The sequence below is a fragment of the Symphalangus syndactylus genome, chromosome 3 (genome assembly GCF_028878055.3).
Source record: "Symphalangus syndactylus isolate Jambi chromosome 3, NHGRI_mSymSyn1-v2.1_pri, whole genome shotgun sequence".
NCBI classification, from domain to species: Eukaryota; Metazoa; Chordata; class Mammalia; order Primates; family Hylobatidae; genus Symphalangus; species Symphalangus syndactylus.
The window spans coordinates 15,971,707-15,993,699 of NC_072425.2; the positions used below are offsets into that span (position 1 = coordinate 15,971,707).

Here is a 21,993-nt window from a genome sequence, read left to right on the forward strand (position 1 = left end):
CTCCAGGTGGGCTGGGTCCTGGGTCCAGATCACATCATGAAGCACCTGCGGACCATGCACCAGAACTCCATCTTCCACTGCCCCACACAGAGCCAGGTGAAGAGGGGCAGGACATCATGGGGGAGTGGGGGGACAACAAAAGAGCCCAGGCTGGCCCCCATGTCAGGGAACAGCTGATCTATCTGTGTGTCCATCTGCCCTGCCTAGGCTGCAGTAGCCGAGAGCTTTGAGCGGGAGCAGCTGCTCTTCCGCCAACCCAGCAGCTACTTTGTGCAGTTCCCGCAGGCCATGCAGCGCTGCCGTGACCACATGATACGCAGCCTACAGTCAGTGGGCCTGAAGCCCATCATCCCTCACGGCAGCTACTTCCTCATCACAGACATCTCAGACTTCAGTGAGTGAGACTGGCCGGTCTGGGCAGGGCGCAGGGGCTGGAGGCTGCAGGGGGCTCAGTGTGGCTGTTGTCTCCCAGAGAGGAAGATGCCTGACTTGCCTGGAGCTGTGGATGAGCCCTATGACAGACGCTTCGTCAAGTGGATGATCAAGAACAAGGTGGGCTGGGCCTCTGCCAGGCAGCCACGTATGGTTTCACAGGTTGTGTGCTGCTCAAGGGTGCCCAGGCAAGAGGCTCCTGGGCTAGATCTTAGTCCAGCCTCTGCCGTGAACTTTGGGGCAGGGTTGTATCCACTTCAAAGAACGAGCAGCCTGTTTCTTTCTTTTTTTTTTTTTTTTTTTTTGGTTGAGATGGAGTCTCACTCTGTCGCCCAGGCTGGAGTGCAGTGGCACTATCTCAGCTCACTGCAACCTCCGCCCCCCAGTTTCACGCCATTCTCCTGCCTCAGCCTCCCGAGTAGTTGGGACCACAGGCACCTGCCACCACGCCCAGCTAATTTTTTTGTATTTTTAGTAGAGATGGGGTTTCACCATGTTAACCAGGATGGTCTTGATCTCCTGACCTCGTAATCCGCCTGCCCCAGCCTCCCAAAGTGCAGGGATTACAGGCGTAAGCCACCGCGCCCGCGCCCGGCCTTTTTTTTTTTTTTTTTTTTTTTTGAGACAGAGTCTCACTCTGTCGCCTAGGCTGGAGTGCAGTGGCGCAATCTCAGCACACTGCAACCTCCACCTCCAGGGTTCAAGCGATTCTCCTCCCTTAGCCTCCTGAGTAGCTGGGTAGCTGGGATTACAGGCATGTACAACCACACCTGGCTAATTTTTGTATTTTTAATAGAGACGGGGTTTCACCATGTTAGTCAGGCTAGTTTCCAACTCCTGACCTCAGGTGATCCACTCCCCTTGGCCTCCCAAAGTGCTGGGATTACAGGCGTGAGCCACCGTGCCTGGCCCGAGGAACCTGTTTCTAACTTGCACAGAGATGCTGTGTGGGCTGGCAGGATTTCCTGCCTCTTTGGATCTCCATCTTCCCATCTGTACAGTGAGGAGTTGGCCCATTAACTCTGAGGTCCGTCCAGGTTCCATCTGTGACTCTAAGGCTTTGTTCTTCTCTGGCTCTGCCCTGACCTGCTCCATGATCCTCCCTCTCTCAGCCTCCATCTGCCCTCTATACCCAGGGAGGGACTTGGAATGATGTTCTGGGATTCTTTTCTTCTGATTTTGTGTTTGTTTTTGTTTTGGATGAATTTTCTCTCCTTTGCCCAGGCTGCAGTGAAGTGGCGCAATCCCAGCTCACTGCAACCTCCACCCCTGGGTTTAAGCAATTCTCCTGCCTCAGCCTCCCAAGTAGCTGGGATTACAGGCATGTGCCACAATGCCTAGCTAATTTTTGTATTTTTAGTAGAGATGGGGTTTGGCCATGTTGGCCAGGCTGGTCTTGAACTCCTGACCTCAGGTGATCCACCCGTCTCAGCCTCCCAAAGTGCTGGGATTATAGGCGTGAGTCACCGCACCTGGCCTTGTTCCTCTGACTTTGATGCGGCACTAGGTGCTGGATTGGAGCTGACTCTCCTTCCCTTCCTGGTGGTGGGAACCTCTCTGTCCCTTCCTGAGCCAAGGCCTGCTGGTCCACAAGGCCGTGTTGAGACATGTCTTTCCTCCTCCCCAGGGCTTGGTGGCCATCCCTGTCTCCATCTTCTATAGTGTGCCGCATCAGAAGCACTTTGACCACTATATCCGCTTCTGTTTTGTGAAGGTAAAGGGTGGGGCTGGGGGAGGAAAGACCTCACAGAGCTTCCCGAGGCCCACTGGGCGCATGGGGAGAGCGTAGGACTAATCTGTGCTGGTGCAGGATGAAGCCACGCTCCAGGCCATGGACGAGAAGCTGCGGAAGTGGCAGGTGGAGCTCTAGCCCTGAAGTCACGCCTTGGCCCCGGCATCCCCACGCGCCCGCAGAGATCCTCTCTGAGTGTCTGTCTTTGTCCAGGTTTCAGACATTTCCAGGTTGGGGAAGATGCTATTGGGAAACCTCTTCTCTGTGACACAGAATGTTCTGGGTGGGAGCCGCCCTTCATCTTAGAGAACCAAGTGCCTCCTGCCTGAAAGGTGAGGGTGGCCTGACCTGGGCCTCTCCCTGCCCCTCCGTAGGTGGGTTTGTAGGGCCTTGTGTTTCTTCTGGTCTCTCCAGGCTTGGCTGAGACCGACGGTGGAGTCCCACCATGTATCGATCACATCCAAGCCCTGCATGACCCCTGCTAAGACCCAGGCATAACCTCACCTTTCCTGGCTCATCTTGGCCTTGGGGAGTTGCCTTTAGACTTGAGTCCTCAAGCCACTCCTTTTCGTCCATAATAAAACGTTTAAGTTATTCAAATCCTTATTGATGGCTTCTCTCTGCTTCACACTCGTGCTGATGGCTGATCTAACTTGTTAAGAATGCCCAAGAGAAGCTCAGACACCCCCGCAACTTTGTAGAAATGGTTTCTGTAGTCACATAGTGGCACAACCAGGCCTAGAACCCAAGGCCCTCAAATGAATTCCTCACTATTAATCTTTGTTGTTGTTGTTTTGTTTTTGAGACAGAGTCTCGCTCTGTCACCCAGGCTGGAATGCAGTGGCATGATCTTGGCTCATTGCAACCTCCACCTCCTGGGTTCAAGCAATTCTCCTGCCTCAGCCTCCTGAGTAGCTGGGACTACAGGCACCCGCCACCACACCCAGCTAATTTTTGTGTTTTTGTAGAGATGGGGTTTCACCATGTTGGCCAGGCTGGACTCAAACTCCTGACCTCAGGTCGTCTGCCCGCCTCGGCCTCCCAAAGTGCTGGGATTACAGACGTGAGCCACCATAGCTGGCCTCTCATATTAATCTGATGGTAGCAGTTATTGGTGCTGGGTATGGTGGCTGGGGTGGGGGTGTCGTGTGTGTGTGTGTGTGTGTGTGTGTGTGTGTGGAGGGGATTGGAGTTTGTGACAAGGAAGACATGGACATTCCCATGGGGTGAGAGAACAGCACAGTGGGGGCCAGGAGGACTGGGGACTTAAATAATTGCCAGGAGGAGGACTGAATGTTGATTGTGCAAGCCCTACCTGCCAGGCACTCGGACGCACATCATCTTACACAGCCTCTGAGACTGAGACCTGAGTTATCTCCAGTTCACAAGAGAGGAAAGCACTCTGGAGGTGAGGGGAAGTGGCGTGCCCAGGCCTTCTAGCTGGCCCCGATTGAGTCTCACTGGATAGCAATAGTAGCTCCTGAATTTCTTTGAAAGGTGATGTTAGGGGCCTGGTCTCGAAGTTGCATTTGCATAGCAAGCACATGGGTTTGGCGCATATCATATGTTTAACTGGGGGATGTGATAGGAATATATCATATAATAAAATATATATTCGGTCTTTGCCCCTGGTCCTTAGTAAAGAATTCCTAAACTCCTTGGAGTTTCTGGAAGATAGGCATGTCTTGTTAGCCACATGGAATCCCTCTGCACTGTGCCATTACGGGGTCAGAACTTTAGCCCATCGGGCCCCTCCATCTCTGCCTCCAGGGAGGTGCGAGGGACTAGACTTTGAGCCCAATCACATGGTCCGTGTCTTTTTGTTATTGTTGTTTTGGGGGGATTTTTGTGTTTGTTTTTTCACATGGCCAATGTCTTCACCGGTCATGCCTACAAAATAAGCCTGTCAAAAATCACAACAAATTTAGTATGAGATCTAAGTTCGAGACCAGGCACGGTGGCTCACACCTGTAATTCCAGCACTTTGGGAGGCTGAGGCAGATGGATCACCTGAGGTCGGGAGTTCAAGACCAGCCTGACCAACATGGAGAATCCTGTCTCTACTAAAAATATAAAAATTAGCCGGGCTTGGCAAGTGCCTGTAATCCCAGCTACTTGGGAGCTTGAGGCAGGAGAATTGATTGAACCTGGGAGGCAGAGGTTGCAGTGAGCCGAGATCATGCCACTGCACTTCAGCCTGAGCAACAGAGTGAGACTAGATCTCAAAAAATAAAAGGCATTAATGGCTCACGTCTGTAATCTCAGCCCTTTGGGAAGCCAAGTTGGGAGGACTCCTTGAACCCTGGAGTCTGAGACCAGCCCTGGCAACATAGTGAGACACTATCTGTACAAAAAGAAAAAAAATAAAAATTAGTCGGGCATGGTGGCTCACATTTGTAGTCCCAATTAATATAGTCTGTTAATTAAAAGAGAAAGAGGCCGGGTGTGGTGGCTCATGCCTGTAATCCCAGCACTTTGGGAAGCCGAGGTGGGCAGATCACCTGAGGTCAAGAGTTCAAGACCAGCCTGACCAACATAGAGAAACTCTGTCTCTACTAAAAATACAAAATTAGCCAGGCGTGGTGGCGCATGCCTGTAATCCCAGCTACTCAGGAGGCCGAGGCAGGAGGATCGCTTGAACCCAGGAGTCGGAGGTTTCTGTGAGCCGAGATCGAGCCATTGCACTCCAGCCTGGGCAACAAGAGCGAAACTCTGTCTCAGAAAAAAAAAAAAAAAAAAAAAAAAAAAAAAAGGCTGGGTGCGGTGGCTCACGCCTGTAATCCCAGCCCTTTGGGAGGCTGAGGCTGGAGGATCACTTACGGTCAGGAGTTCAACCAGGCTGGCCAACACGGGGCCAACATCAACATCAACACCATCTCTACTGAAAACACACAAAAAAATTAGCTGGGCATGGTGGCACGCTCCTGTAATCCCAGCTACTTGAAAGGCTGAGGCGGGAGAATTGCTCGAACCCAGGAGGTGGAGGTTGCAGTGAGCCGAGATTGCGCCACTGCACTCCAGCCTGGGCAATGAATCGAGACTCTGCCTCAAAAAAAAAAACAAAGTACATGAACGAATCTATAAGAAACCTGGAGTAAATTATCTCATTTTCAGCTCTGAATCACACTGCTGCTCAAGGCCCCAGGGTCCCCGTGTATAAAGCCTTCCAGGAGCTAGGCGTGGTGCTGCGCACCTGTGGTTGCAGCTACTCGGGAGGCTAAGATGGGAGGATCCTTTGAGCCCAGGAGCTCAAGGCTGCAGTGAGCTAGAATCGCTCCACTGCACTCCAGCCTCGGCAACATAGCGAGAACCTGTCTCAAAAAAATTTTTTTTAAAACAAGTAAACTACTCAGAAGTCTGAGTGTTGTATTTGTCCCAACTCAGAAGGGGGCTCCGAGCCATCCAAAATTCAGCACAGTACCCGCGATGCCGCCCATTTGGACACCTATTCCGCCCGACCTACACCAGCCCGCGTGCTCCTGCAGCCATCGGCATGGGCTCTCCGATTGGACAGCTTAAGGGAGGTGTGGCCGGAAGAGGCGAGTCTCATTGGCAGAGGCGTGACCGACGGTGTGTGCGGAACATGGCGGAGCGCGGGAGGAAGCGGCCCTGCGGCCCGGTAAGTGCGGGCGGCGGGACCCTGCGCAGAGCAGCATGGTGGACGCGTGAGAACCAGTGGCGTGCGGGCCTTCGCCGGGGCCGGGCCGCGCCTCCTGCTGCCTGCTTCCCGCTGATCTCAGGCCGGAAACCCCCGAAGGTGCCGCGTGAGTCTCAGCAGGATGGGAACAGCGCCCGTGTCCTCTCCGGAACCCACTGCGGCTCCCTGGCCTCCGCTGGATTGCGGAGGCGGGACCCTGCTCGCAATCCTGAATCCGGAGCCCTTTCGTGGCTTATGTCTTCTAACTTCCAGGGCGACTGTGGGCAGTCCTGTCCCCTGAGCCTCAATTTCCTCTTCTGTTCTGTGGGAACTCATTCGACAGTTTCTTGAGTGCTTTCTGTGTGCCAGGCTGGGTCCCAGGCGTTGGGGATACAGCGGGTCCCTGCCCTCCTGCCGCTTTCTGGGGCAGCAGTTCGCAGAGGTTCCTTGGCTTCCTTGCCGCCCCGTGTTGGAGGGGCTGGCTATGGTACAGCAAACAGACCCCCTCCAGGTGTGACCATCAGCCTCACGCTCATAATTCTCTTATCACTCCTTCTCCAGGGTGAACACGGCCAAAGGATTGAGTGGCGAAAATGGAAGCAACAGAGTAAGTAAGGGTGGGTAAGAGTATCTTCCCATAGGCCACTCCACCAGTGCTCAGTCAAACCCTGGGGAAAGACACCAGCTTTGTTCCCTCTGGGTCCTGCAGCACCCAAAGTGGGGAGGCAGGGGCCGCGAGCCCTGGGGAGGCTCCCTTGCTGCCCTCTGGCTGCTCACCCAGCAGCTCTCCAGAGTCCAGGCTGACCCAATGAGTGGGAACTATCTCCTCGGCCAATTAGGATGTTCTTTTATCCAGAGAAAGAGGAGAAAAAGAAATGGAAGGATCTCAAGCTGATGAAAAAACTGGAGCGGCAGCGGGCACAGGAGGAACAGGCAAAGCGCCAGGAAGAGGAGGAGGCAGCGGCAGAGAAGGAGGACCGCGGTGAGCTAGCGTCTTGGGGAGGGCCACAGGTTGTGGCCCACAGTAGTTGTCCCGCAGGCAGAGCAGACACGTCTTATCTGAAAGGGCCTTTACAGACCAGTAGGTCCAAACATCTTGTCCTGATGGAGAAAGTGAGGCCCAGAGAGGGAGGGAGCCAGCAAACTGAGTTCTGACCTCCTGCTTAGGTAAATTTCAAGCCTATGGAAGGTAAGCCTTCTCTTTTTTTTTTTGAGGTGGAGTCTTGCTCTGTTGCCCAGGCTGGAGTGCAATGGCACCATCTCTGCTCACTGCAACCTCCACTGCCCAAGTTCAAGCAATTTTCCTCCCTCGGCCCCCCGAGTAGTTGGGATTACAGGCGTGCGCCACCACACCTGGCTAATTTTCGTATTTTTAGTAGAGACGTGGTTGCACCACGTTGGCCAGGCTGGTCTCGAACCCCTGAACTCAGGTGATCCACCCACTTCAGCCTCCCAAAGTGCTGGGATTACAGGCGTGAGCCACCGTGCCCGGCCCAAGCCTCGTATCTCTTAACTTAGACCTCTATAACTTCATGATCTTCCTGATTTTTTTACTTTTTTATCGAGCATTTTCTGTGTGCTTTAATTTCATTTTTCATTTGTTTTGATTTCATAATAAAAACGACAGAAAACTACAAAGAAGAAAGGAACAATCCCAGCAAACATTGTAGCAAAAGCTTGTCCAAACAATTCTATCTACTTATCCTTGTGTAGCAAAGTACAGATACGTTACAACAGTGAAACCATGTTATCTATGTGCTTCTTGGGCTTTTTTGTTTGTTTTTGAGACACAGTCTCGTTCTGTTGTTGAGTGCAGTGGCTCGATCTCGGCTCACTGCAATCTCCACCTCCCAGTTCAATCCATTCTCCTGCCCCAGCCTCCAGAGTAGCTGGGATTATAGGCATGCGCCACCATGCCCGGCAAATTTTTGTATTTTTAGTAGAGACGGGGTTTCGCCATGTTGGCCAGGCTGGTCTTGAACTCCTGACCTCGGGTGATCCGCCCGCCTTGGCCTCCCAGAGTGCTGGGATTACAGGCATGAGCCACCTTTTGTGTGACCTTGGGCTGTGTATTTGACTTCCCGGGGCTGAAGGCTCCCGGTCTATAAATGGGGATAATGGCAGTATCCTCACTAGGGATCAGGTTAATGGCTATCGGGTTAATGTGCACACACTAAAGCCTTATTAGATATCAGCTTTCATTTTATCTTCATTTGATAGCTGGAGAACTGAGGCAGTAAGTGGGAGAGCCAGGATGTGAACTTAGGCCATTGCTACTAACCGCTCCACAGCCTTGCCCAGTGGTTTGCCCTGCTCAGAGGAGCCGTGGAGATTGTTGGGTCCATTTTCCTCCTGGGAGACTGAGGCCCAGAGAGGGGAGGTGGATCTATTTTGCTCATCTCAAAATTCCTCCCACTTGGGAAATTCTCAAACCATGGGTGCTGGGGACAGAGGAAGCGAGAGGAAGGTGGGGGGCCCTTGCCTCTCAGGCTGGCTGAGAACATCCCTCCCGTGCTCAGGGCGGCCCTACACACTGAGCGTAGCCCTGCCGGGCTCTATCCTGGACAATGCTCAGTCGCCGGAGCTTCGCACCTACTTGGCCGGTCAGATTGCCAGAGCCTGTGCCATCTTCTGTGTGGATGAGATCGTGGTGTTTGATGAGGAGGGCCAGGATGCCAAGTAAGGGGCCATCCCACAGGGTGCAGGGCTCAGGGAGAGGGAGGGGCTGCCGGGATGGGCCGAGGCTTCACCCTGCCCCTGTCCATATGCCTAGCTCTTCCCTCATGCCCTGCCTGAAATACTCCCTCTGTAATCCTTAGTGGGTAGAGTTGCCAGGTGAGGGTGATGACTGCAGAGGTGGGATTGGGAGCCAGAAGGCCTAAACCCGTATCTCAGCTGTCACCCAGGCTGGAGTGCATGCAGTGGCATGGTCATGGCTCACTGCAGCCTCTACTTTCTGCGCTCAGATGATCCTCCCACCGTAGCCTCCTGAGTAGCTGGGATTCTAGGCATGCACTTGTAGACAGGAGCTCTTGAAGGGCCACAGCTGGATCCTGAGCCCCCATCTCTCTCTCTCCAGGACTGTGGAGGGGGAATTCACAGGAGTTGGGAAGAAGGGGCAGGCGTGCATACAGCTGGCCCGGATCCTGCAGTACCTGGAGTGTCCGCAGTAAGGGGGTCACTCCCCTGAGCATGAGGGAGGGGTGTGTCAAAGTGGAAGCCAGGTAGGAGGCGGCTTCCCCTGGGAATATGCCGAGGTCAGCATTCTTTCCTAGGTACCTGAGGAAGGCATTCTTCCCCAAGCACCAGGATCTACAGTTTGCAGGTAACGCTGTGTGGGCCTGCCCCCCCCCATTTCCCCTGGATCATTTCACAGACACTGAGACCACCCATTCCTACCCTGCACTGTCCAGGTGGGAAAGCAGGCCTGGGAGAGCAAGACCTGTGCCTGATGCCAAGACACAGGTCTGTGGCAGAGCCGGGACTCTGCTCCAGAGTCTCCACTGCACCCTGTGTGCCCTAGCACTTCCCAGACTCCTCCCAGCCCTGCCTCCACAGGGCTCCTGAACCCCCTGGACAGCCCCCACCACATGCGTCAGGACGAGGAATCCGAGTTCCGAGAGGGTATCGTGGTGGATCGGCCCACCCGGCCAGGCCACGGCTCCTTTGTCAACTGTGGCATGAAAAAGGTAGGAACAGAAAGGTGGGCTAGGACACACCTCCAGGACACACCCTGGCAATGGAGGGCAAGCAGATGGATGTTGCGGGGAGCCCTGGACCTGCCCGAAATCCCTCACTGATGCAAATTTAGGCCAGAGAATTGTGCAAAATGGGGCTCAATAGGTAAAGCCAGAATGAACTTACTGTTGCTTAAAAAGCAAATCAACAGAAGACAGTCCTCATGCTCCAAACAAAACCCTGCAGAAACGAGTCGAAAGTCACTCTGGAGCTGCTCCCGTGTGGCACAGAGCCAAGCTGGGATGAGGGCATTAATTCGCCGTCTCTTTACCCTCAAGTCTCCTCAAATCAGAGGCAGAAACCTTGACGTGTGGAGTCCCCTCCCATCAGAAAGCACAACACGGGCGCAGTAGCTCACGCCTGTAATCCCAGCACTTTGGGAGGCTGAGGCAGGTGGATCATTTGAGGTCAGGAGTTTGAGACCAACCTGGCCAATATGGTGAAACCCTGTCTCTACTAAAAGTACAAAAATAAGCCAGGCGTGGTGGCGCGCGTCTGTAATCCCAGCTACACGGGAGGCTGAGGCAGGAGATTCGCTTGAACCCAGCAGACAGAAGTTGCAGTGAGCTGAGATCGCGCCACTGCATTGCAGCCTGGGTGACAGAGCCAGACTCCATCTCAAAAAAAAAAAAAAAAAAAAAAAGTGGCAGAGCTACCAAAATGTAGAAAACTGGGTTTCGTCTACTTCTGCCCCGTGCCATGAGCGCCCCAAAGGTGCATGTTTGGCCAGTGACCTGTGTTTTGCACAAATGATCTCTTGTGAGCAGGTTCAGCCAGTGCCAGGGGTGGAGGGTGGCAGGTTGACCTGGACCCCTTGGTCCCTTGCCAGCCCCGGGGCTCCCCCGGCGGCATCTGGAAGAGCCGTGGCCCCTGCTGAGCTTGAGAGGAATGGCACCCATTTCTTCTGGCTTCTCCCCAGGAGGTGAAGATTGACAAGAACCTGGAGCCCGGGCTTCGGGTGACCGTGCGACTGAACCAGCAGCAGCTCCCAGGTATCTGGAAGGTTCCTCAACCCCTGGGTTGGGCTGATGAGCTCCAGGGTTCAGCCACCTGCTTCCATTCCTCACCCCATCTTTACAGACTCTGTCACCCCTCCAGAATGCAAGACCTACCGTGGCAAAGTGGTGTCATCGCAGGACCCTCGCACCAAAGCTGGTCTCTACTGGGGCTACACCGTCCGACTGGCTTCCTGCCTCAGTAAGGACAGCGTTGACTTCTCTGAATATCCATCCATCCCTCTGGGAGGTTGCTGGGAGCCTTGCCTGACCCAAATATCAGACCAAGGTTTTGGTCCTGTCAACTTGCTGTGTGTCCTTGGGCAAGTGCTTTCCCTTCTCTGGGCCTTGTTCTCCCTGGATGCACTGCCTGGAATGCTGTTAAGGACTGCTGAGCAAAAGTATCATTATTGATCAATAATGTTTCTGTAGGGTTGGGAATGGAGGCAAAAGGGCCAGAGATGTCAGAGGCCCACTTCATGCTCTTGGTGCCTCTTCCTATCCAGTCTCTGCCCTGTTCCCCAGCCAAGCACAGGCTTGGTGTCTGCCCTGCTCAGTCCTTGACTTCCCAGCAACAGCTCTACCCACCCCTGCTCGGTACACACCCACCCCTGCCTCAGTGCACACACACCGAGAGAGCTCTACCCACCCACCCCTACCTTAGTACACACACACACTGAGAGAGCTCTACCCACCCACCCCTACCTTAGTGCACACACACCGAGAGAGCTCTACCCACCCACCCCTACCTTAGTACACACACACACTGAGAGAGCTCTTCCCACCCACCCCTACCTTAGTACACACACACACTGAGAGAGCTCTTCCCACCCACCCCTGCCTCAGTACACACACACATAATACCCGGAGCTGTGGCTTGTGGGGAGCAGGACCTGCACTGAGCTGGCCCCACCCCCAGGTGCTGTGTTTGCTGAGGCCCCCTTCCAGGATGGGTATGACCTGACCATCGGGACGTCAGAGCGCGGCTCAGATGTGGCCTCTGCCCAGCTTCCCAACTTCAGGTGTGTACCTCCTGGGGCCAGGGCCAGGTCAGGAGGAATGTGGCCAGGAACCTGCCTGGTGGGTGAAGCTGCACAGATGGGCCCCTGCTGTCTGGGGTGGGGAGGGACTGAGGTCTGGGCGCTGTGCTGGCCGGGGCCTTGATGACCACTCAAGTGACCCCCTTACATGTGCCAGGCATGCTCTTGTGGTGTTCGGGGGCCTCCAGGGTCTGGAAGCTGGAGTGGATGCTGACCCCAACCTGGAGGTGGCTGAACCCAGTGTCCTCTTTGACCTGTACGTCAATACCTGTCCTGGCCAGGGTAGCCGTACCATCCGCACAGAGGTGAGCCCACCTGCCTCCCCGACCGCCAGCCGCTGGGGCCTTGGGATCTGTCCAAGGGGCGGGTGCTACTCTTGCCCTGTCACCCACCCTTGCCCATGGCTGCCTTGTCTGGAGGTGATCCTCTCATCCCCTCTTGGCCTCTTGCCACAGCGATGGGACATGAGTGTAGCTGGGAGTCAACCATGGGTGCTAGTGCCCGTCCTGTGCTCCCAGACTGGGTGACCCAGGGGGCCCTGTCCACCCCTGCTCCGGGCCTCTGCTTCCTTAGCTGTGCGCTCAGTGATCTCCCAGGGCCCTGGTTCTGCCACTTCCTTGTGTGTGACCACGGTGGGCACAGCAGCTCTCCCCTTGGGGTCTCACTTGCATCTGTCCCACGGGGGAAGCCACGTGCAGCTGGAGCCTTCGTCCTGGGCCTCATGGAACCTGCGTACCCACTTTTGGAGTCAGGCATAGGACGCTGTGCTTCGGGAAGTCTGCTGGGAAGGCTGGTACACCCATCAATCTCACAGGGCCGACAGCCCTGTCTACCCATCCCTACAGCCTTGCCCAAGCCAAGCAGTCTGAGCCTGACAGCTACACCCCCCAGCAAGAACCCTGGCTCCCACCCTTTCAACCCCTGCATGAGGGGTGAGAACTTCTTGCCCCTCTCCTTGCCCTCCCCTGGCCCTGGGAGGTGGGCATTGTTACCTTCGCCCCCATTTTACAGAAGAGGAGCCTGAGGAGCAGGCTGTGTAGTCCTCTAGGTGGCAAGTGTGCAGTGTGAAACTGGGTCTGTCGTTAACCTCACCAGGCCCTGCTAAGGACAGGGGACCCCAGTGGGCCGGGTCTTGGGCAGCCAGGCACTGAAGACAGGCTGGGAGCGGGGACACCCGCTAGCCTCCCAGGCCCCAGCCCACTGCCACACTTCTCTTCCAGGAAGCCATCCTCATCTCCCTGGCCGCCCTGCAGCCTGGCCTCACCCAGGCGGGTGCCCAGCACACCTGAAAGTTCTAAGGGGCCCAGGACAGCAGTGAAGCAGCAGTGAAACCAGGGGCTCTGCAGGTCACTTGGGACGGACACCACCAGACTTGTCTCCAAAAGTTACCACCTTTAATACGCCCGGCCTGCACACACCCAGTCTCGCTGGGCTCCACCCTCACTTACTACCCGCTGTGATGGCCTTGAGGCTGCCTGCCCGCGCCAGGATGTTTGGCACAAAGAGCAGCCCCGAAGCCCGCTCGACGCTCTCGATGGGCACCAGGAAGCGCTCCAGTGGGATGGCCTCATCCACAGGTGCGTTGGGCATCACGTAGGAGCGGAGCTCAGTTTGCCCACCTGCTGCCTCCAGGATCAGCACCTTGAAGAAGTGTGTGGGCACTGCCACGTGGTTCTTGCCAATGACCTGGTACTTTACGTAGGATTTCCCATCAGCCTCTGTCCTGTGGGCAGACCCAGGCACACGTGGGCAGGGGGCCTGGATGAAGCCAAGGCCACCTCTTCCAGGGAGCCTTCCCTGATCTGTCCTCTAACTTCTGTCAACCTGCAGGACCACTCCCTCACTGTGAGACTTCTGTAGCCTGCCTGGCTCCTCCTTGAGGCTGGAACTCTCTCCAGGGTGGTTAACTCTTTCCCTCTGTTTTCCTTATGCCCAACACTGGGTCAGGCAGAGTGGGCGACAATAAATGCTGCTAGAAGAATTGAGCCTTCTGAATATTCACATTCGTCTGAGGGGAGACTTAATGACTGTCCATCTCTCCCCACAGAGGTGAGCACCAAATGGGCAAGGACCATGACAGGTGACATCCCAGCACCAGCACAGGTGCCGGGACACCAGACGGGGGCTTCCCCCTCAGCAGAGTCTCCTTGCACAGGGCCCTAGGAGGCACCTGCTAATGAAATTTGATCAGTGCCCCAACCACTGCCTTGGCCAGCCTGTGCTGAGCCCTTACCATGGGCCAGGCCCTGGGGAAGCATGTGACATCAACCAAGAGGTCACAGGTTTTGCAGGGGGGGACACAGGTCATTTGCCCACAGCACCAAGGAACTAGGTGATGAGGCCTGGACTCCATCCCGAGCCTGTGGATTCCAGAGTGCTCAGCCTCGACCTGTCCCAGCCCTCTGCAGGCCAGAAAAACCACGGAGCACACCCAGAGGTGCTCAGTTGCTTCCAGCTGAGAGGCAGGGCTGCACAGGAGCAAGAGTGGAGGCCCTGGGTCAGGCAGATCTAGGTTTAAACTCCCGAGAAGGGTGGAGGGGAGTGCTCCAAGCAGAGCAGAGACTGAAGGCGGGAGAGCGTGGTGCACCGTGGACCTGCAGGGGGAAGGCGGGAGAGCTCCGTGCACTGGGGACCTGCAGGGGGAAGGTGGGAGAGCTCCGTGCACCGGGGACCTGCAGGGGGAAGGCGGGAGAGCTTGGTGCACCGCAGACCTGCAGGGGGTTCCATATGGGCAGAACAACATTGGGTGGGCATGCCAAGAGGTGACAGCAGGGAGAAGCGGGGGCAGATTCAGGGCCTGCTGCTGCCCATGGGCAGAGGAGAGATGGTCAGGAGTACCCAACAGGTCTTTGGCTGTGGAAGTGGAAAGGGGACCCGAGGCAGGGAAGCTGACAGGCTTGCCAAGAAACCAGATGAGTAGGGAACTGGTATTGACCCAGAGCCTAGGGCAAGCCTGGCCCTGTGAGTGGCAGTAGGGGCCTCGGGTGAGTGAGAGGTTCTGCCGCCCCCTGGTTTCCACCTTACCTGGGCAGGAAGAGTGGCCCTGTGCAGACATAGACGTTTTGGTAGCTGCGGGTCAAGCTGCGGCTGTATTTCTCCAGGTTGTTCCAGGCATTCTGGTTGAGGTGGGGCACCTGGTAGGAGAGGGAGGGCTTAGCAGGACTGTGGCTGGGACCCTTCCTCCTCTATCAGAGGGCTGCCCCAGGCCCTGAGGGGATAGACACGCGCAGAGATATCCAGTGAGAGACAAGCATGAGGAAACTGAGGCTCAAGGAAGGAAAGTCACTCCCTGAAACCCAGGGCTGATAGAGTGCTAGGACCACCCTCTGTCCCTCCCACAGCCCAGGTGTCACTCTTTTCTCAGCTCCCAAGAGTTGAATGAAGGAAGGAGCATGCCTTCACCTTTCAGAGAGAAGGACTGAGGCCTGTCCCAGCCCCACCCAGGGGCTCATGGGAAGACCAGCCCTTCCAACTACCAACCCGTTCGTTTTCCCAGTCTGAGCCACAGGAAGAGCCTAGCGGGGAATGTCATGAATTGGCCTCCATCCTGAGCTCTCCAGGCCTCAGACAATGGAAAGTGGATAGGGGGCTGTGTTCCGGGAGGAAGCTGGGTCAGAGGTTGGTGCCCCATGGGCTCCACCCAGAGCCCCATGGCAGTCTCCATCCTTTGGTGCCAGGACCTGTTAGGAACAGGCTGAGAGGGTGGTTGGCCCAGTGCACAGTGCCTGGCACTAACAACCTGATCGTGGGCCAGGTGTCTGCCTCGAAACTGCCCGAAGGCAGGCAGGGTAGGACAATGTCTGGAGGCTCAGGGTTTTATAGACGAGGGGTCCCCAACCCCTGGGCCACAGACCGGTACCAGAACCGGGCCACACAGCAGGAGGTGAGCAGCAGGCGAGCAAGGGAAGCTTCATCTGTATTTACAGCCACCCCACATTGATCGCACGGCAGCCTGAGCTCCGCCTCCTGTCAGATCAGCGGCGGCTGGAGATTCTCATAGGAGCTGGAACCCTATGGTGAACTGCGCATGTGAGGAGGTTGCGCGCTCCTTTTGAAAACCTAATGCCTGATCTGTCATTGTCGCCCATCACCTCCAGATAGGACTGTCTAGTTGCAGGAAAACAAGGTCAGGGCTCCCACGGATCCTATATTACTGTGAGTTGCATATTTCACTATATATTACAATGTAATAATAATAGAAATAAAGTGTATAATAAATGTAACGCACTTGAATTATCCTGAAACCCGCCCTCACCCACCAAGCCGTGGAAAAACTGTCTTCCACGAAACCGCACCCTGGTGCCCAATAGGTTGGGCGCTGCGGTTCTACAACAGACAGCCTGCCTTCTTCTGCTGTGTGACACTGTGCCCATCACTTTGCCTCTGTGAGCCTCAGCGCCTCATCACTACCGCAGGAGGAAGGTGAATAACGGTATTATCCCCATTTTTTAGACGAGGAAAGCGACGCTCAGGGAGGTGCCCAGGGTTCGCAGTTGAAGCTCAAGCCCTGGTGGGCCTGCAGAGCCTGTGCCTGGAGCCCAGTGCTCCTCCCTCCCGCCACGGGATGTCACTGCGATGCCTGACCCGGGGCGCGTTGGGCAGCTGCCCTGTTCTGCAGAGGAACAAACCGAGGCCCCGCGAGGCCAGGCGCCGGCCCCGCATTCCGCGACCGGCCCGGGGCACGGGCTCTACCTGGGGCGCGACGTTGCTCAGGTAGAACGTGTCGTCCATGGCCTTCTGGCTCCAGCGGTGGTTGGCGGCGGCGGCCAGGTGGCCGCGGTCGAAGCCACTGCCGCGGTAGTCGGCGTTGGTGGCACGGTGGTACGCGTGCACCGAGTCGTCCTCGCGGAAGTCGCACTCGCGCCGGTCGCCGTCGCCGCGGAGACGCTCGGGTCGCAGCTGCTCCACCACCCAGAGCGCGCCGCGGGTGCGCGGGTCATAGCACAGCACGTACGACTCGCGGCTCTTAAGCTGCGCCAGCCCCGGCAGCCCGTACTTGGTCAGCTCGCCCGGGCCGCGGCCCATCGGTCCCCCGGGCACAGGGGGCAACTCGGCGGCCGCCGCCACGGGCAGCACGGGCAGCCGGTCCAGCAGCCGCGGCGCCGCCCGCGAGTCCTCCCGCCGCCGCCAGCCCTCGGCGGCCGCACCCAGCCCCGCGCCCAACGCCAGGGTCAGGCCGGCCCGCAGCGCCCGCATGGCCGGGGAGTGACCTACGGCGGGCGACCCACGAGGCTCTTAAAGGAGCCGCGTCGCAGGATCCAGTGAGGGCACTGGGCTGCTGGGGCCGCGGACGATGGCGTGACCTCCCTTCCACTCACAAATGCTCCCAAGGGCTTGGGCCTCGGAACCCAGAAGGGAGCTGCAGAGCCCAACCAGGTGTCCCCGGCGCCCTTTCTTTGCGCATTTAAGATACCGGCATGAGGGGCGTGGCACCGTCGCCTCAGCTCGCGATTGGCCACCACCAAGCGGGGCTCCGCACCCGCCTCGCAGGCCCCCTGCTGGTCGTGGGGTGAGAGGACACTCTCTCCTCTGCGCCTGCGCACGGAGCTCCTGCTTAATACGCTCCGCGGAAGGGTCAAAGCACTGTCGAGCGCTTTTACTGTCACAGCTTAGTCTCATCCTCTACACCGCTCGGAGAGTGAGCGCCTAGTTCGCAGAGCAGGCACAGGGCCCCAGGTATATCTGGCCCCAGGCTATCCTCCATGACACCATAAAATAAGCCCCGCAATTCTACCAGAGTGGCAAAGGTTTCTTTTTTTTTTTCTTTTTGAGACGGAATTGCCCTCTGGTCGCCCAGGCTCGAGTGCAATGGCGCGATCTCGGCTCACTGCAACCTCCGCCTCACGGGTTCAAGCGATTCTCCTGCCTCAGCCTCCCAAGTAGCTGGGATTACAGTCATGCGCCACCACGCCCAGCTAATTTTGTATTTTTAGTAGAGACGGGGTTTCACCATGTTGGTCAGGCTGGTCTCAAACTCCCGACCTCAGGTGATCCGCCGGCCTCGGCTTCCCAAAGTGTTGGCATTACAGGCGTGAGCCACCGCGCCCGGCCCAAATTGGCAAAGATTTTAATTAACACCAGCTTCAAGACAAGGATGCAGGCGGCTGATGCTGTCTGCTGGCTGGAAAAGAAACCTGGGACGAATATTCCAAAAAGCAGCTTGACAGTACAGTACAAGGAAGCCTTAAAAAGGTTCATACCATTCAACCCACGCAGAGGGTTGAGCTGCGGAAATCTCGGGAATGCAAGGATCTCAAACGCAAATATTCACCAGAGTATTACACTGCCGGCAGGAATAAGCAAAATATTCACAAATATGGACTGGTCAAGGACTTTTTTTTTTTTTGAGACGGAGTCTCACTCTACTGCCCAGGCTGCAGTGCAATGGCACGATCTCCGCGCAGTGCAACCTCTGCCTCCCAGGTTCAAGTGATTCTCCTGCCTTAGCCTCTAAAGTAGTTGGGATTACAGGCGCGCACCACTAGGCCCAACTAATTTTTTTTTTTTTTTGAGATGGAGTCTCGCTCTGTCGCCCAGGCTCACTGCAACCTCCGCCTCCTAGGTTCAAGCGATTCTCGTGCCTCGGCCTCCCGAGTAACTAGGACTACAGGCACACACCACCACGCCCAGCTAATTTTTGTACTTTTCGTAAAGAATAGGTTTCACCATGTTGGCCAGGCTGGTCTCCAACTAACTCCTGACCTTGTGATCCACCCACCTTGGCCTCCCAAATTGCTGGGATTATACACACGGGCCACCCAACCCAGCCACTCTTAGCATTTTATTTTTTCCTTTAAGGAAAATAAGGTCTTGTGCTGTCACCACACGGAGTGCAGTGGCATGATCACAGTTCACTGCAGCCTTGACCTCCTGGGCTCAAGCCATCCTCCTGCCTCAGCCTCCCGAGTAGCTAGGACCACAGACCCTATCATGATGCCTGGCTAACTTTTAAATTTTTTGTAGAGATGGGGCCTCGCTATGTTGTCCAGGAGGGTCTTGAACTCCTGGCCTCCAGTGATCCTCCTGCCTTGGCCTCCCAAAGTAACAGGCATGAGCCACTATGCCCTCCTGAGGTGAGGAGTTTGAGACCAGCCTGGCCAATATGGCGAAACCCTGTCTCTACTAAAAATACAAAAATTATCTGAGCATAGTGGAGCGTGCCTGTAATCCCACCTACTGGGGGACTGAGGCAGGAGGATTGCTTGAACCTGGAGAGCGGAGGCTGCAGTGAGCCGAGATCATCATGCCACTGCACTCCAGCCTGGGCAACAGAGCAAGACTGCTTCAAAAAAAAATATGAGGCGGGGTCTTGCTTTATTGCCCAGGCTGTTCTTGAACTCCTGGGATCAAGTGATCTGTGGGCCTCAGCCTCCTGAGTAAATGGGACTACAGGCTATGGTGTATCACCATACCCAGCTACTTTCAGCAATTTTGAAATATACATTAACTATAGTGACCATGCTGTAGTTTTTTTGTGTTTTGTTTTTTGTTTGTTTTGCTTTGTTTTGTTTTGGAGAAAGAGTTTTGCTCTTGTTGCCCAGGCTGGGGTACGATGGCGTGATCTCGGCTCACCACCACCTCTGCCTCCCGGGTTCAAGTGATTCTCCTGCCTCAGCCTCCCGAGTAGCTGGGATTACAGGCATGTGTCACCATCCCCAGCTAATTTTTTGTATTTTTAGTAGAGACAGGGTTTCTCCATGTTGGCCAGGCTGGTCTTGAACTCCTGACCTCAGATGATCCGCCCACCTCAGCCTCCCAAAGTGCTGGGATTACAGGTGTGAGCCATCACGCCCGCCCATACCATACTGTAGTTCTAAAAAAAAACATTCCTGGGCCGGGTGTGGTGGCTCAGGCCTGTAATCGTAGCCCTTTTGGAGGCCAAGGTGGGAGGATTGCTTGAATGAAGGAGTTCAAGACCAGCCTGGGCAATGTAGTAAGACCCCCGTCTCAAATTAAAAAAAAAAACATCCTCCTGTCTAGCTGAAACCATACCCTTTGACCAACATTTCCGCATCCCCCACCGCCCCAACTCCCACCAATCCCCAGACTCTGGTACCATCACGCTACTCTCCACTTCTATGAGTTGTTTTACATTCTGCATATAAGTGAAATCATGTCGTGTTTGTCTTTCTGTGCCTGGCTTATTTCACCTACCGTAACGTCATCTAGGTTCTTCCATGTTGTCACAAATGACAGAATCTCCTTTTTTTTTTTTTTTTTTTGAGGGTGAGTCTTGCACTGTTGCCTGGGCTGGAGTGCAGTGGCACAATCTTGGCTCACTGCAACCTCCCCCTCCCAGGTTGACGCGATTCTCCTGCCTCAGCCTCCTGAGTAGCTGGGATTACAGGTGCAAACCACCACACTCGGCTAATTTTTTGTATTTTTAGTAGAGATGGGGGTTTCACTATGTTGGCCAGACTGGTCTTGAACTCCTGACCTCGTGATCCACCTGCCTCAGCCTCCCAAAGTGCTGGGATTACAGGAGTTAGCCACCACGCCTGGCCTTGTCTTTTTTTTAATAAGCCATTCTGACAGGTGTGAGGCGGTATCTCATTTTGGTTTTAATTTGCATTTCCCAGATGATCCATGCATTGTTCAGCATTTTTTCAGCTAGTTGCCAGACATTTTTATGTCTTTTTTTTTTTTTTTTTTGAGACAGAGTCTGGCTCTGTCACCAGGCTGGAGTGCAGTGGCTCAATCTTGGCTCACTGCAACGTCTGCCTCCTGGGTTCAAGCACACGCCACCATGCCCATCTAATTTTTGTATTTTTAGTAGAGATGGGGTTTCACCATGTTGGCCAGGATGGTCTTGATCTCTTCATCTCGCGATTCTCCTGCCTCAGCCTCCCAAAGTGCTGTGTGTCTTCTTTTGAGAAATATATATTCAGGTCCTTTGCCTGTTGTTTAAATCACATTGTTTTCTTGCTATTGAGATTTTTGTTTGTTCTTGTTTTTGTTTTTTAGACAGAGTCCTGCTCTGTCACCCAGGCTGGAGTGCAGTGGCGCGATCTCGGCTCACTGCAACCTCCGCCTCCGGGTTCAAGTGATTCTTGTGCCTCAGCCTCCTGGGTAGCTGGGATTACAGGTGCCCACCACCACTCCTGGCTAATATTTTTGTAGTTTTAGTAAAGACTGGATTTCACCATATTGGCCAGGCTGGTCTTGAACTCCTGACCTCAGGTGATCCACCCGCCTCAGCCTCCCAAAGTGCTGGGATTACAGGCGTGCCACCGTGCCTGGCCTACAAATGTTCTAATTTTTTTAAACTTTTGGACTCTTTTGTAGTAACAGTTAGCTTAAAACACAAATACAGCTGGGCGCAGTGACTCACGCCTGTAATCCCAGCACTTTGGGAGGCTGAGGTGGGCGGATCACCTGAGGTCAGAAGTTCAAGACCAGCCTGGTCAACATGGTGAAACCCCATCTCTGCTAAAATTCCAAAAAGAATTATTTGGGTGTGGTGGCGGGCACCTGTAATCCCAGCTGCTCAGGAGGCTGAGGCAGAAGAATCGCTTGATCCTAGGAGGTGGACGTTGCAGTGAGCCAAGATCGCGCCATTGTACTCCATCCTGGCAACAAGAGTAAAACTCTGTCTCAAAAATAAATAAATAAATAAATAAATAAAAATTTAATTAAAAAAATACAAAAGTTAGGCCGGGCATGGTGGCTCACGCCTGTAATCCCAACACTTTGGGAGGCAGAGGCGGGTGGATCACCTAAGGTCGGGAGTTCAAGACCAGCCTGGCTAACATGCTAAAACTCTGTTTCTACTAAAACAAACAAACAAACAAACAAAAAAACCAAAAAATTAGCCGGGCATGGTGGCATGTGCCTCTAATCCCAGCTACTCTGGAGGCTGAGGCAGGAGAATTGTTTGAACCCGGGAGCCAGAGGTTACAGTGAGCCGAGATCGTGACATTGCACTCCAGCTAGGGCAACAAGACTGAAACTCCGTCTCAAAAATAAATAAATAAATAAAAGTTAGCCAGGCATTGTGGCGTAGGTTTGTAGTCCCAGCTACTTGGGAGGCTGAGGCAGGGGAATCACTTGAACCTGGAAGGCGGAGGTTGCAGTGAGCCAAGATGGCACCACTGCATCAAGCCTGGGCAACAGAGCGAGACACTGTCTCAAAAACACCACCAAAAAAAAAAGCAAAAAAAAAAACCCCACAAACACAGCTTGGCACAGTGACTCATGCCTGTAATACCAACCCTGGGAGGCCAAGGCAGGAAGATTGTTTGAGCCCAGGAGTTTTGAGACCAGCCTGGGCAATGCAAAGATGCCGTCTCTACAAAATATAAAAACCTAGCTGGGCGTGGTGATGTGTGCCTGTGGTTCCAGCTACTCGAGAGGCTGAGGAGTGAGGATCACCAGAGCCTGGGAATTCAAGGCTGCAGTGAGCCATGATCATGCCACTGC

General features: G+C 54.9%; 3 protein-coding genes across 17 annotated transcripts in view; 2 read left to right on the forward strand and 1 right to left on the reverse strand.

Moving 5' to 3' along the window:
* Positions 1-2,764, forward strand: part of KYAT1 (kynurenine aminotransferase 1) — a 43,730-nt gene extending 40,966 nt beyond the window's left edge. For 6 of the 11 annotated variants that reach the window (XM_055270814.2, XM_055270817.2, XM_055270816.2 and 3 more), the window contains 5 exons: positions 7-96; positions 208-394; positions 473-552; positions 2,060-2,146; positions 2,243-2,764. In XM_055270814.2, coding sequence (XP_055126789.1) covers positions 7-96; positions 208-394; positions 473-552; positions 2,060-2,146; positions 2,243-2,302 — 504 coding nt within the window. In that variant the 3' untranslated portion in view covers positions 2,303-2,764. The remainder of the gene's footprint in view (positions 1-6; positions 97-207; positions 395-472; positions 553-2,059; positions 2,147-2,242) is intronic. The other 5 variants (XM_063635856.1, XM_063635857.1, XM_063635858.1 and 2 more) reach the window with 1 other exon arrangement.
* A 2,816-nt stretch (positions 2,765-5,580) lies between these two features.
* On the forward strand, positions 5,581-13,555 carry SPOUT1 (SPOUT domain containing methyltransferase 1). 5 transcript variants are annotated; one of them, XM_055270820.2, is made up of 13 exons: positions 5,581-5,783; positions 6,363-6,408; positions 6,658-6,783; positions 8,321-8,480; positions 8,881-8,970; positions 9,077-9,126; positions 9,360-9,490; positions 10,459-10,531; positions 10,638-10,736; positions 11,454-11,556; positions 11,732-11,879; positions 12,263-12,506; positions 12,795-13,555. In XM_055270820.2, exons 1-13 carry the CDS (start codon positions 5,658-5,660, stop codon positions 12,890-12,892), a joined length of 1,494 nt encoding a protein of 497 aa, XP_055126795.1. In that variant the 5' UTR covers positions 5,581-5,657; the 3' UTR covers positions 12,893-13,555. The 5 variants fall into 5 exon arrangements, with proteins under 5 accessions (XP_055126795.1, XP_055126797.1, XP_055126794.1 ...); XM_055270819.2 differs by having other exon boundaries at positions 5,589-5,783; positions 10,620-10,736; XM_063635869.1 differs by lacking the exon at positions 5,581-5,783 and adding an exon at positions 5,805-5,928 and having other exon boundaries at positions 10,620-10,736.
* Positions 12,947-17,023, reverse strand: ENDOG (endonuclease G). The gene is made up of 3 exons (XM_055270828.2): positions 16,267-17,023; positions 14,599-14,708; positions 12,947-13,297 (listed from the first exon to the last, which is right to left on the reverse strand). Exons 1-3 carry the CDS (start codon positions 16,768-16,770, stop codon positions 13,015-13,017), a joined length of 897 nt encoding a protein of 298 aa, XP_055126803.1. The 5' UTR covers positions 16,771-17,023; the 3' UTR covers positions 12,947-13,014.
* Between the last annotated feature and the right edge of the window lie 4,970 nt (positions 17,024-21,993).

Bases quoted from the DNA above. Each gene is read 5' to 3' on its own strand.
- SPOUT1 (XM_055270819.2), top strand. From the start codon at position 5,658: ATGGGCTCTCCGATTGGACAGCTTAAGGGAGGTGTGGCCGGAAGAGGC. The intron at 10,737-11,453 runs GTAAGGACAGCG...CCCCACCCCCAG, and splicing joins CCGACTGGCTTCCTGCCTCA to GTGCTGTGTTTGCTGAGGCC. The intron at 11,880-12,262 runs GTGAGCCCACCT...CCACGGGGGAAG, and splicing joins GCCGTACCATCCGCACAGAG to CCACGTGCAGCTGGAGCCTT.
- ENDOG (XM_055270828.2), bottom strand. From the start codon at position 16,770: ATGCGGGCGCTGCGGGCCGGCCTGACCCTGGCGTTGGGCGCGGGGCTG. The intron at 14,709-16,266 runs GTAGAGCCCGTG...CTCTCCTACCAG, and splicing joins TGAGCAACGTCGCGCCCCAG to GTGCCCCACCTCAACCAGAA. The intron at 13,298-14,598 runs GTAAGGTGGAAA...GTCTGCCCACAG, and splicing joins GGGCCACTCTTCCTGCCCAG to GACAGAGGCTGATGGGAAAT.